This window comes from Megalops cyprinoides, chromosome 8 (assembly GCF_013368585.1).
Source record: "Megalops cyprinoides isolate fMegCyp1 chromosome 8, fMegCyp1.pri, whole genome shotgun sequence".
In the NCBI taxonomy this organism is placed as follows: Eukaryota; Metazoa; Chordata; class Actinopteri; order Elopiformes; family Megalopidae; genus Megalops; species Megalops cyprinoides.
In genome coordinates this window covers 39,653,795-39,668,487 of record NC_050590.1, presented here as the reverse complement: position 1 = coordinate 39,668,487, position 14,693 = coordinate 39,653,795, and the positions used below count along the sequence as shown (strand labels likewise).

Sequence of the window (14,693 nt, the reverse complement as noted above, 5' to 3'; positions counted from 1 at the left end):
GATTACTGTTGTGGATGAAGTTGCAGGAGAAGAAGTTATCTCTTTGGGTGGTCTTCTTGTTTCAGTCATCATTTGTTTTGATGTTGTGATTTCAGCTGTCATGGCTATTGATGTTTCTTGAGTCGGTGCAGACGTTACCTCTCTTGGACTTACTGGCACAGCTGTTGTCTCAGTAGACACTGAGGGTCGGGAAGAGGTTACTACTGGAGATACTGTAGCAGTTGTCACCATGGGAGTTGATGCTGATGGAAGTGCCTGTGATGTAGACATTGTGCTTTCTGTGATTACTGTTGTGGATGAAGTTGTTGGGCCAGTTGTAACTACCTTGGAAGATCTGGTTGATTCTGTCACAATTTTTTCTGGTGTTGTAATTTCAGCTGTGCTAAGTGTTGATGGTTTTTCAAGTGCTGAAGATGTTTCCACCAGTTGAGTTGATGGCACAGCTGTTGTCTCAGTAGACATTGAAGGTTGGGAAGAGGTTACTACTGGTGATACTGTTGTAGTTGTCACTATGGGAGTTGATGCTGATGGAAGTGCCTGTGATGTAGACATTGTGCTTTCTGTGATTACTGTTGTGGATGAAGTTGTTGGGCCAGTTGTAACTACCTTGGGAGATCTGGTTGATTCTGTCACAATTTTTTCTGGTGTTGCGATTTCAGCTGTGCTAACTGTTGATGGTATTACAGGCGGTGTAGATGTTACCACTCCATGAGTTGATGGCACAGCTGTTGTCTCAGTAGACACTGAGGGTCGGGAAGAGGTTACTACTGCAGATATTTTTGCAGTTGTCACAATGGGAGTTGATGCTGATGGAACTGACTGTGATGTAGATGCTGTTGTTTCTATGATTAATGTTGTGGATGAAGTTGCAGTAGAAGAAGTAATCTCTTTTGGTGGTTCTGTTGATTCTGTCACCATTTTTTCTGATGTTGTGATTTCAGCTGTCATGGCTATTGATGTTTCTTGAGTCGGTGCAGACGTTTCCTCTCTTGGACTTATTGGCACAGCTGTTGTCTCAGTAGACATTGAAGGTCGGGAAGAGGTTATTACTGGAGATACTGTTGTAGTTGTCACAATGGGAGTTGATGCTGATGGAAGTGCCTGTGATGTAGACATTGTGCTTTCTGTGATTACTGTTGTGGATGAAGTTGTTGGGCCAGTTGTAAGGACCTTGGGTGATCTTGTTGATACTGTCACAATTTTTTCTGGTGTTGTGATTTCAGCTGTGCTAAGTGTTGATGGTATTTCAGGTTGTGTAGATGTTACCACTCCGTGAGTTGATGGCACAGCTGTTGTCTCAGTAGACACTGAGGGTCGGGAAGAAGTTACTGCTGGAGATAATTTTGCAATTGTCACAATGGGAGTTGATGCTGATGGAAGTGCCTGTGATGTAGACGTTTTGCTTTCTGTAATTACTGTTGTGGATGAAGTTGTTGGGCCAGTTGAAATGACCTTGGGAGATCTTGTTGATTCTGTCACACTTTTCTCTGGTGTTGTGATTTCTGCTGTACTAAGTGTTGATGGTATTTCAGGTGGTAAAGATGTTTCCACTAGTTGAGTGGATAGCACAGCTGTTGTCTCAGTAGACACTGAAGGTCGGGAAGAGGTTACTACTGGAGATATTTTTGCAGTTGTGACAATGGGAGTTGATGCTGATGGAAGTGCCTGTGATGTAGACATTGTGCTTTCTGTGATTACTGTTGTGGATGAAGTTGTTGGGCCAGTTGTAACTACCTTGGGTGATCTGGTTGATTCTGTCACAATTTTTTCTGGTGTTGTGATTTCAGCTGTGCTAAGTGTCGATGGTATTTCAAGTGCTGAAGATGTTTCCACCAGTGGAGTTATTGGCACAGCTGTTGTCTCAGTAGACATTGAAGGTTGGGAAGAGGTTACTACTGGTGATACTGTTGTAGTTGTCACTATGGGAGTTGATGCTGATGGAAGTGCCTGTGATGTAGACATTGTGCTTTCTGTGATTACTGTTGTGGATGAAGTTGTTGGGCCAGTTGTAACTACCTTGGGAGATCTGGTTGATTCTGTCACAATTTTTTCTGGTGTTGTAATTTCAGCTGTGCTAAGTGTTGATGGTATTTCAAGTGCTGAAGATGTTTCCACCAGTTGAGTTGATGGCACAGCTGTTGTCTCAGTAGACATTGAAGGTTGGGAAGAGGTTACTACTGGTGATACTGTTGTAGTTGTCACTATGGGAGTTGATGCTGATGGAAGTGCTTGTGATGTAGACATTGTGCTTTCTGTGATTACTGTTGTGGATGAAGTTGTTGGGCCAGTTGTAGCTACCTTGGGAGATCTGGTTGATTCTGTCACAATTTTTTCTGGTGTTGTGATTTCAGCTGTGCTAAGTGTTGATGGTATTACAGGCGGTGTAGATGTTACCACTCCATGAGTTGATGGCACAGCTGTTGTCTCAGTAGACACTGAAGGTTGGGAGGAGGTTACTACTGGAGATATTTTTGCAGTTGTCACAATGGGAGTTGATGCTGATAGAGGGGACTGGGACTGTGATGTAGATGCTGTGGTTTCTGTGATTACTGTTGTGGATGAAGTTGCAGGAGAAGAAGTTATCTCTTTGGGTGGTCTTCTTGTTTCAGTCATCATTTTTTTTGATGTTGTGATTTCAGCTGTCATGGCTATTGATGTTTCTTGAGTCAGTGCAGACGTTACCTCTCTTGGACTTACTGGCACAGCTGTTGTCTCAGTAGACACTGAGCGTCGGGAAGAGGTTACTACTGGAAATACTGTAGCATTTGTCACCATGGGAGTTGATGCTGATGGAAGTGCCTGTGATGTAGACATTGTGCTTTCTGTGATTACTGTTGTGGATGAAGTTGTTGGTCCAGTTGTAATGAACTTGGGTGATCTTGTTGATTCTGTCACAATTTTCTCTGATGTTGTGATTTCAGCTGTGCTAAGTGTTGATGATATTTCAAGTGCTGAAGATGTTTCCACCAGTTGAGTTGATGGCACAGCTGTTGTCTCAGTAGACATTGAAGGTTGGGAAGAGGTTACTACTGGTGATACTGTTGTAGTTGTCACTATGGGAGTTGATGCTGATAGAGGGGACTGGGACTGTGATGTAGATGCTGTGGTTTCTGTGATTACTGTTGTGGATGAAGTTGCAGGAGAAGAAGTTATCTCTTTGGGTGGTTTTCTTGTTTCAGTCATCATTTGTTTTGATGTTGTGATTTCAGCTGTCATGGCTATTGATGTTTCTTGAGTCGGTGCAGACGTTACCTCTCTTGGACTTACTGGCACAGCTATTGTCTCAGTAGACACTGAGGGTCGGGAAGAGGTTACTACTGGAGATACTGTAGCAGTTGTCACCATGGGAGTTGATGCTGATGGAAGTGCCTGTGATGTAGACATTGTGCTTTCTGTGATTACTGTTGTGGATGAAGTTGTTGGGCCAGTTGTAACTACCTTGGGAGATCTGGTTGATTCTGTCACAATTTTTTCTGGTGTTGTAATTTCAGCTGTGCTAAGTGTTGATGGTATTTCAAGTGCTGAAGATGTTTCCACCAGTTGAGTTGATGGCACAGCTGTTGTCTCAGTAGACATTGAAGGTTGGGAAGAGGTTACTACTGGTGATACTGTTGTAGTTGTCACTATGGGAGTTGATGCTGATGGAAGTGCCTGTGATGTAGACATTGTGCTTTCTGTGATTACTGTTGTGGATGAAGTTGTTGGGCCAGTTGTAACTACCTTGGGAGATCTGGTTGATTCTGTCACAATTTTTTCTGGTGTTGCGATTTCAGCTGTGCTAAGTGTTGATGGTATTACAGGCGGTGTAGATGTTACCACTCCATGAGTTGATGGCACAGCTGTTGTCTCAGTAGACACTGAGGGTCGGGAAGAGGTTACTACTGCAGATATTTTTGCAGTTGTCACAATGGGAGTTGATGCTGATGGAACTGACTGTGATGTAGATGCTGTTGTTTCTATGATTAATGTTGTGGATGAAGTTGCAGTAGAAGAAGTAATCTCTTTTGGTGGTTCTGTTGATTCTGTCACCATTTTTTCTGATGTTGTGATTTCAGCTGTCATGGCTATTGATGTTTCTTGAGTCGGTGCAGACGTTTCCTCTCTTGGACTTATTGGCACAGCTGTTGTCTCAGTAGACACTGAGGGTCGGGAAGAGGTTACTGCTGGAGATAATTTTGCAATTGTCACAATGGGAGTTGATGCTGATGGAAGTGCCTGTGATGTAGACATTGTGCTTTCTGTAATTACTGTTGTGGATGAAGTTGTTGGGCCAGTTGAAATGACCTTGGGAGATCTTGTTGATTCTGTCACAATTTTTTCTGGTGTTGTGATTTCTGCTGTACTAAGTGTTGATGGTATTTCAGGTGGTAAAGATGTTTCCACTAGTTGAGTGGATAGCACAGCTGTTGTCTCAGTAGACACTGAAGGTCGGGAAGAGGTTACTACTGGAGATATTTTTGCAGTTGTGACAATGGGAGTTGATGCTGATGGAAGTGCCTGTGATGTAGACATTGTGCTTTCTGTGATTACTGTTGTGGATGAAGTTGTTGGGCCAGTTGTAACTACCTTGGGTGATCTGGTTGATTCTGTCACAATTTTTTCTGGTGTTGTGATTTCAGCTGTGCTAAGTGTTGATGGTATTTCAAGTGCTGAAGATGTTTCCACCAGTGGAGTTATTGGCACAGCTGTTGTCTCAGTAGACATTGAAGGTTGGGAAGAGGTTACTACTGGTGATACTGTTGTAGTTGTCACTATGGGAGTTGATGCTGATGGAAGTGCCTGTGATGTAGACATTGTGCTTTCTGTGATTACTGTTGTGGATGAAGTTGTTGGGCCAGTTGTAACTACCTTGGGAGATCTGGTTGATTCTGTCACAATTTTTTCTGGTGTTGTGATTTCAGCTGTGCCAAGTGTTGATGGTATTACAGGCGGTGTAGATGTTACCACTCCATGAGTTGATGGCACAGCTGTTGTCTCAGTAGACACTGAGGGTCGGGAAGAGGTTACTACTGCAGATATTTTTGCAGTTGTCACAATGGGAGTTGATGCTGATGGAACTGACTGTGATGTAGATGCTGTTGTTTCTATGATTAATGTTGTGGATGAAGTTGCAGCAGAAGAAGTAATCTCTTTTGGTGGTTCTGTTGATTCTGTCACCATTTTTTCTGATGTTGTGATTTCAGCTGTCATGGCTATTGATGTTTCTTGAGTCGGTGCAGACGTTTCCTCTCTTGGACTTATTGGCACAGCTGTTGTCTCAGTAGACAATGAAGGTCGGGAAGAGATTATTACTGGAGATACTGTTGTAGTTGTCACAATGGGAGTTGATGCTGATGGAAGTGCCTGTGATGTAGACATTGTGCTTTCTGTGATTACTGTTGTGGATGAAGTCGTTAGACCAGTTGTAACTACCTTGGGTGATCTGGTTGATTCTGTCACAATTTTTTCTGGTGTTGTGATTTCAGCTGTACTAAGTGTTGATGGTATTTCAGGTGGTGAAGATGTTTCCACTCGTTGAGTTGATGGCACGGCTGTTGTCTCAGTAGACACTGAGGGTCGGGAAGAGGTTACTACTGGAGATATTTTTGCAGTTGTGACAATGGGAGTTGATGCTGATGGACGTGCCTGTGATGTAGATGCTCTGGTTTCTGTGACTGCTGTTGTGGATGAAGTTGTTGGACCAGTTGTAACTACCTTGGGTGATCTTGTTGATTCTGTTACAGTTTTTTCTGGTGTTGTGATTTCAGTTGTACTAAGTGTTGATGGTATTTCAAGTGCTGAAGATGTTTCCACCAGTGGAGTTGATGGCACAGCTGTTGTCTCAGTAGACATTGAAGGTTGGGAAGAGGTTACTACTGGTGATACTGTTGTAGTTGTCACTATGGGAGTTGATGCTGATGGAAGTGCCTGTGATGTAGACATTGTGCTTTCTGTGATTACTGTTGTGGATGAAGTTGTTGGGCCAGTTGTAACTACCTTGGAAGATCTGGTTGATTCTGTCACAATTTTTTCTGGTGTTGTGATTTCAGCTGTGCTAAGTGTTGATGGTATTACAGGCGGTGTAGATGTTACCACTCGTTGAGTTGATGGCACAGCTGTTGTCTCAGTAGACACTGAGGGTCGGGAAGAGGTTACTACTGGAGATATTTTTGCAGTTGTCACAATGGGAGTTGATGCTGATGGAAGTGCCTGTGATGTAGATGCTGTTGTTTCTATGATTAATGTTGTGGATGAAGTTGCAGCAGAAGAAGTAATCTCTTTGGTGGTTCGGTTGATTCTGTCATAATTTTTCCTGATGTTGTGATTTCAGGTGTAATGGCTATTGATGTTTCTTGAGACTGTGAAGACGTTACCTCTCTTGGACTTATTGGCACAGCTGTTGTCTCAGTAGACAATGAAAGTCGGGAAGAGGTTATCACTGGAAATACTGTTGTAGTTGTCACAATGGTAGTTGATGCTGATGGAAGTGCCTGTGATGTAGACATTGTGCTTTCTGTGATTACTGTTGTGGATGAAGTAGTTGGGACAGTTGTAACTACCTTGGGTGATCTTGTTGATTCTGTCACAATTTTTTCTGGTGTTGTGATTTCAGCTGTGATACGTTTTGATGGTATTTCAAGTGCTGAAGATGTTTTCACCAGTTGAGTTGATGGCACAGCTGTTGTCTCAGTAGACATTGAAGGTTGGGAGGAGGTTACTACTGGTGATACTGTTGTCGTTGTCACAATGGGAGTTGGTGCTGATGGAAGTGCCTGTGATGTAGACGTTGTGCTTTCTGTGATTACTGTTGTGGATGAAGTTGTTGGTCCAGTTGTACTGAACTTGGGTGATCTTGTTGATTCTATCGCAATTTTTTCTGGTGTTGTGATTTCAGCTGTGCTAACCGTTGGTGGTATTTCATACGGTGTAGATGTTACCACTCCGTGAGTTGATGGCACAGCTGTTGTCTCAGTAGACATTGAAGGTCGGGAAGAGGTTATTACTGGAGATACTGTTGTAGTTGTCACAATGGGAGTTGATGCTGATGGAAGTGCCTGTGATGTAGACATTGTGCTTTCTGTAATTACTGTTGTGGATGAAGTTGTTGGGCCAGTTGTAACTACCTTGGGAGATCTGGTTGATTCTGTCACAATTTTTTCTGGTGTTGTGATTTCAGCTGTGCTAAGTGTTGATGGTATTTCAAGTGCTGAAGATGTTTCCACTCGTTGAGTTGATGGCACAGCTGTTGTCTCAGTAGACACTGAGGGTCGGGAAGAGGTTACTACTGGAGATATTTTTTGCAGTTGTGACAATGGGAGTTGATGCTGATGGAAGTGCCTGTGATGTAGACATTGTGCTTTCTGTGATTACTGTTGTGGATGAAGTTGTTGGGCCAGTTGTAACTACCTTGGGAGATCTGGTTGATTCTGTCACAATTTTTTCTGGTGTTGTGATTTCAGCTGTGCTAAGTGTTGATGGTATTTCAAGTGCTGAAGATGTTTCCACCAGTGGAGTTGATGGCACAGCTGTTGTCTCAGTAGACATTGAAGGTTGGGAAGAGGTTACTACTGGTGATACTGTTGTAGTTGTCACTATGGGAGTTGATGCTGATGGAAGTGCCTGTGATGTAGACATTGTGCTTTCTGTGATTACTGTTGTGGATGAAGTTGTTGGGCCAGTTGTAACTACCTTGGGTGATCTGGTTGATTCTGTCACAATTTTTTCTGGTGTTGTGATTTCAGCTGTGCTAAGTGTTGATGGTATTTCAAGTGCTGAAGATGTTTCCACCAGTTGAGTTGATGGCACAGCTGTTGTCTCAGTAGACATTGAAGGTTGTGAAGAGGTTACTACTGGTGATACTGTTGTAGTTGTCACTATGGGAGTTGATGCTGATGGAAGTGCCTGTGATGTAGACATTGTGCTTTCTGTGATTACTGTTGTGGATGAAGTAGTTGGGACAGTTGTAACTACCTTGGGTGATCTTGTTGATTCTGTCACAATTTTTTCTGGTGTTGTGATTTCAGCTGTGATACGTTTTGATGGTATTTCAAGTGCTGAAGATGTTTTCACCAGTTGAGTTGATGGCACAGCTGTTGTCTCAGTAGACATTGAAGGTTGGGAGGAGGTTACTACTGGTGATACTGTTGTCGTTGTCACAATGGGAGTTGGTGCTGATGGAAGTGCCTGTGATGTAGACGTTGTGCTTTCTGTGATTACTGTTGTGGATGAAGTTGTTGGTCCAGTTGTACTGAACTTGGGTGATCTTGTTGATTCTATCGCAATTTTTTCTGGTGTTGTGATTTCAGCTGTGCTAACCGTTGGTGGTATTTCATACGGTGTAGATGTTACCACTCCGTGAGTTGATGGCACAGCTGTTGTCTCAGTAGACATTGAAGGTCGGGAAGAGGTTATTACTGGAGATACTGTTGTAGTTGTCACAATGGGAGTTGATGCTGATGGAAGTGCCTGTGATGTAGACATTGTGCTTTCTGTAATTACTGTTGTGGATGAAGTTGTTGGGCCAGTTGAAATGACCTTGGGAGATCTTGTTGATTCTGTCACAATTTTTTCTGGTGTTGTGATTTCAGCTGTGCTAAGTGTTGATGGTATTTCAAGTGCTGAAGATGTTTCCACCAGTGGAGTTGATGGCACAGCTGTTGTCTCAGTAGACACTGAAGGTTGGGAAGAGGTTACTACTGGAGATATTTTTGCAGTTGTGACAATGGGAGTTGATGCTGATGGAAGTGCCTGTGATGTAGACATTGTGCTTTCTGTGATTACTGTTGTGGATGAAGTTGTTGGGCCAGTTGTAACTACCTTGGGAGATCTGGTTGATTCTGTCACAATTTTTTCTGGTGTTGTGATTTCAGCTGTGCTAAGTGTTGATGGTATTTCAAGTGCTGAAGATGTTTCCACCAGTGGAGTTGATGGCACAGCTGTTGTCTCAGTAGACATTGAAGGTTGGGAAGAGGTTACTACTGGTGATACTGTTGTAGTTGTCACTATGGGAGTTGATGCTGATGGAAGTGCCTGTGATGTAGACATTGTGCTTTCTGTGATTACTGTTGTGGATGAAGTTGTTGGGCCAGTTGTAACTACCTTGGGTGATCTGGTTGATTCTGTCACAATTTTTTCTGGTGTTGTGATTTCAGCTGTGCTAAGTGTTGATGGTATTTCAAGTGCTGAAGATGTTTCCACCAGTTGAGTTGATGGCACAGCTGTTGTCTCAGTAGACATTGAAGGTTGTGAAGAGGTTACTACTGGTGATACTGTTGTAGTTGTCACTATGGGAGTTGATGCTGATGGAAGTGCCTGTGATGTAGACATTGTGCTTTCTGTGATTACTGTTGTGGATGAAGTTGTTGGGCCAGTTGTAACTACCTTGGGAGATCTGGTTGATTCTGTCACAATTTTTTCTGGTGTTGCGATTTCAGCTGTGCTAAGTGTTGATGGTATTACAGGCGGTGTAGATGTTACCACTCCATGAGTTGATGGCACAGCTGTTGTCTCAGTAGACACTGAGGGTGGGGAAGAGGTTACTACTGGAGATATTTTTGCAGTTGTCACAATGGGAGTTGATGCTGATGGAACTGACTGTGATGTAGATGCTTTTGTTTCTATGATTAATGTTGTGGATGAAGTTGCAGTAGAAGAAGTAATCTCTTTTGGTGGTTCTGTTGATTCTGTCACCATTTTTTCTGATGTTGTGATTTCAGCTGTCATGGCTATTGATGTTTCTTGAGTCGGTGCAGACGTTTCCTCTCTTGGACTTATTGGCACAGCTGTTGTCTCAGTAGACAATGAAGGTCGGGAAGAGATTATTACTGGAGATACTGTTGTAGTTGTCACCATGGGAGTTGATGCTGATGGAAGTGCCTGTGATGTAGACGTTGTGCTTTCTGTGATTACTGTTGTGGATGAAGTCGTTAGGCCAGTTGTAACTACCTTGGGTGATCTGGTTGATTCTGTCACAATTTTTTCTGGTGTTGTGATTTCTGCTGTACTAAGTGTTGATGGTATTTCAGGTGGTGAAGATGTTACCACTCGTTGAGTTGATGGCACAGCTGTTTTCTCAGTAGACACTGAGGGTCGGGAAGAGGTTACTACTGGCGATACTGTTGTAGTTGTCACAACGGGAGTTGATGCTGATGGAAGTGCCTGTGATGTAGACATTGTGCTTTCTGTAATTACTGTTGTGGATGAAGTTGTTGGGCCAGTTGTAACTACCTTGGGTGATCTTGTTGATTCTGTCACAATTTTTTCTGGTGTTGTGATTTCAGCTGTGCTACGTGTTGATGGTATTTCAGGTGGTGTAGATGTTACCACTCTGTGAGTTGATGGCACAGCTGTTGTCTCAGTAGACACTGAGGATCGGGAAGATGTTACTACTGGAGATATTTTTTCAGTTGTCACAATGGGAGTTGATGCTGATGGAGGTGACTGTGATGTAGACATTGTGCTTTCTGTAATTACTGTTGTGGATGAAGTTGCAGGAAAAGAAGTAATCTCTTTGGGTCGTGCTGTTGATTCTGTCACAATTCTTGCTGGTGTTGTGATTTCAGCTGTACGAACTGTTTGTGGTCTTTCACGCGGTGAAGATGTTTCTTGTCCTTGCGTTGATAGCTTAGCAGTTGTCTCAGTAGCCACTGATGGTCCGGAAGAGGTTAGTACTGGCGATACTTTTGCAGTTGTCACAATGGGTGTTGATGCTGATGGAACTACTTTTGATGTAGTTGTGGTTTCTGTGGTTTCAGTTGTCATGGCTATTGATGTTTCTTGAGACGGTGAAGACATTACCTCTCTTGGACTTATTGGCACAGCTGTTGTCACAGTAGACACTGAAGGTTGGTAGGAGGTTCCTACTGGTGATACTGTAGTAGTTGTACCGATGGTTGTTGACACTGATGGTAAAGGTTGTGATTTTGATGTTGTGGTTCCTGTGATTACTGCTGTTGATGAAGTTGTAGGGGCAGAAGTAACTTCTTTGGGTGGTCTTGTTGGTTCTGTCACAATTTTTTCTGGTCTTGTGAGTTCAGTTGTACGAACTGTTTGTGGTCTTTCACGCGGTGAAGATGTTTCTTGTCCTTGCGTTGATGGCTTAGCAGTTGTCTCAGTAGCCACTGATGGTCCGGAAGAGGTTAGTACTGGCGATACTTTTGCAGTTGTCACAATGGGAATTGATGCTGGTGGTAAAGGTTGTGATGTAGATGTTGTGGTTTTTGTGGTTACTTTTATGGACGATGGACCTGTAGTAATTTTCTTGGGTTGTCTTGTTGATGCTGTCATTCTTTTTTCTTGTGTTGTGATTTCAGCTGTAGTAAATGTTGATGTTTTTTCAGATGGTGAAGATGTTACCTGTTTTGGAGTTGATGGCATTGTTGTTGTCTCAGTAGAAACTGAAAAAGAGTTGATAAATTGTTGAGGAACTATTGTAATGTACTGAGTTCAATATTTCGTTAACAATTGGAGTGAAGTAGATTGAACTGTTGTATGTGAGCTTCTGTAAAGGTGTTTCTTGAAATTCTTTATTGTTGTAATTGTAGTTAACCATAGTTTGTCACAGAGAGTGCTGCTACAGATTTTGTATGGTACTTATGGCTACAGCTGCTACAGCTACTGAGGGACTTGTGACTAAGTTATTGACAGAGTGAAGAATTTTGTGATCGGTGACTGTGCTGCTGTATTGTAGACTTCACAGCCCCAAATATCATTGGAACACTAACATAATTGGTATATTTGAGATATACATAGATTTTCGAGTGGCAAAATAACTGTAAGTTTTAAAATCACTGTGGAACTTACCAGATGTTGAGAAGACAAAGACTGATGTTTGTTGTGCTGTGGGTAAACTCTGTGTGGTGCTGCCAGATGTTTTGGTCTGGGGTGGTGATGAAGTCAGTATTGTTGGGGTTGGGGTTCCACAAGGATACATATCTCTGTGAACTGTCCCATTCTCTCCACAGACAGCAGTGATACAGCTGCCATCTCCATCAGTAGTGTTGTAAATTGTACTTCCATAGTCATATATGTTCCCTTTGTATGTACAGGAACATGCTGCAAAATCAAAAGAATTCAGTTTACTTTTCTTGAAACGAATTCATTTAAATATGCTGCCAGTCATTTCTGATTAGCGTATGTGTACGTAAGTTTGCTCTAAAATGTTGTTGGAGGTTATCTTCACCATTAATGTCATAGCTGCAGTGTACTTCTGTCAATGTACAGTAGCTGTAAAAAAAAAAGGATAATTACATTATAATATTTCATTGCATTGCATTTTATATGTAAAACATTAGGACACAACAGAGAAGTATAAGGAATGGTCTATAGGGAATGTATAATGACATTGCATTACATAAAAAGACCATACCATGTGTAGCAATTCTCTGTGGAAGGAACTCTTTGTCCGTTCATGTAAGGCCTTCCCTCTCCATCATAGCAGCTGCACTGTTCCCTTGCCACACACTTCATTTTGGCTTCATCTAAAAATGGCTGGGCTGGAGGACATATTGGATAGCACCCTTTAAAAGAGACAAAAGCAGGAATTCTTCATTAGTCTGTGTCCAGTTTGAAATGTGATAATTTCAGCATACATGCTGTGTAAGCATTGAGGGTGGTAAGGAGAATATAAAATTTAACAATATTTATGATTATTTCACATTTTACACAGCATCAGTGTCAATGTTCAACAATTCAGATGGCTATACGAATAAAAATAAACCACAGTGTCAATGCACAACATGTGATTGTATATCATCAGTTCACTTCATTTTTTATATGTCACATTTTTGTAATGTTTGTTATGTCCCCATTCATCATCTGATATGTACATCTCAACCTACTTTTATAGCAGTTTCATGTCTTTGTAGCGGAGACAGAAGAAAATGTGTTTTTTCTAAAATCTAAAGTGATTATGCCAACATTTTCATTTCATGCTTTCATTTTAACTGTTATATTGTAGATGCTAATATCCTTTTCTTTTTGTATAAACAATGTGACCCCACCTGATAAAAACTTTGAAATACAGGGGGGGAAATACATGGTACTCTAACATGGATGTTTCAGGAATTCTCAGTGTTAAATCATGTAAGTACATGTTGGTGTTTTTATGGGCATCAAAATAAATCCCATATGAAAATTATTACATCATATCTCATCTCATCTCATGATGTCCCTTAAGTTTTTGGTCTGATGTTGAATCAAATGCTTATTAGAGGGGTGAATTTTTCCCTTAAGTTCTTGAAGTTGAATGGAAAGTGAATTGTTACCTTTGGTTCCTGAAAGCTAATTGAAAAGTGAATTGTTACAGTTGAGCTGGAATTTGATCAGAGAAGTGGGTTTTTACCCTTTCCTTTTCAGTGGTGGAATCTGATTAGAGAAGTAAAATTTTACCTTCAAGTGCTGGAATATGATTGGAGCAGTTGCCTGTTGGGTTCCTGCAGGTCTTTAGGCAGGGAACTCCACAGGGCTTGTAGTGCCACTCACATTGGTCAGGGGGGTTATAGAAATCACAGAAGAGAGCTGTGTGGAAGGGGAAAGTCAGTGCCATGCATTTTCCCATTCTGAATCTGTTATCATAATTAGCTTCACTCGGGGCATTTTACTGGAAACTCATCAATTCATGGTTCCATACATCTTTCTTTTTCATTCTTTAATTGTTCATACTATATACCATGATCTGGACCTGGAGCATGCTGTTGAAGAGTCAGTGTTAATCAGACAAACTTGATGTTTGGTATAGTTATGGAGATTGTGGCAATGTAATATGTGGTGTTCTGATGCCAGAACATCTGACCTGGCTTGAGCAGCAGTGGTCTCTGTGACTTTAAAAGATAACTGTTTCAAGTTATTAATGGGCAAATTTGGCTTTGTGCTTTGCTGCCGCAAAAATCTGACAAGGGCATTTAAATAAGTGACGTGGATATACTATCAGATTTATCAAACAGGGTGAGTGTAGTGGTGTGTATTTTAATACATAGATATGTGTAGACAATTTCATTCTAAATCAAAAATTGAATTGCTAAAAAATACAAATCTCATGTTTGTTTCAATAAAACATGTCTTCTATCCAACAGTAGTTTGGATTGGTTTATCACAGAAAAACAAAGCATCTGAATAAGAAGCTTCAAATAAGCAGCCAGCTGAGCAAATCACTGTGAAAAAGAAGCCAACATCAGCCTTTTGTGAGACTATCTACCTGGCTGGCAAAGTGGTCAGAAATACTAATAAGTACACTGTCTGGAGCTACCATTTAGACCATAGGGAATGTTATTGTCAAATAGGTATCTGAATTGCCATGCTGATTTTCCTTGTCAAATAACAGTGTAATAGTGTAACACATTTTGGTAAGAATATTTCCTATTTTGTTCACTACACCAGTTGAGTTGAATGTTCATTAAAGAATGTGTCTTGACAGCTGTGCCTCCAAGTATCAGATGAAAGAGAGAATATTGTGCCATGTTTAAACAGGTAAATGTTCGACTTTAAATTTATGCACTAATTATGGAGGGTTATCAATGTAAATTGATTGAAATATAAAATTCAACATATGTCAAATAGAAATTTGGTTTTGTATGTTTATTAGTGTGGTTGCCCAAAGGGCAAGCACACTACTGTTCTTGTGTGGCTTATTAGGGGTCCAAGCACGTAGTGCTGGAACCCTATTGTGTTTGTTCTGATTTTTCTTTTTTTCTGCCCTAAAAGTGTTTGCACAGCAA

The 14,693-nt window shown here is 41.4% G+C and overlaps 1 protein-coding gene across 1 annotated transcript in view; it reads right to left on the bottom strand.

Moving 5' to 3' along the window:
• The window catches only part of LOC118781702 (mucin-5B-like), a 52,545-nt gene that overhangs the window by 16,327 nt on the left and 21,525 nt on the right, over positions 1–14,693 (bottom strand). Inside the window, exons 25-28 of the mRNA XM_036534700.1 lie at positions 13,369–13,497; positions 12,342–12,497; positions 11,782–12,033; positions 10,021–10,169 (exon numbers count right to left, since the gene is read on the bottom strand). Of these exons, the coding sequence (XP_036390593.1) occupies positions 10,021–10,169; positions 11,782–12,033; positions 12,342–12,497; positions 13,369–13,497 (686 nt within the window). The remainder of the gene's footprint in view (positions 1–10,020; positions 10,170–11,781; positions 12,034–12,341; positions 12,498–13,368; positions 13,498–14,693) is intronic.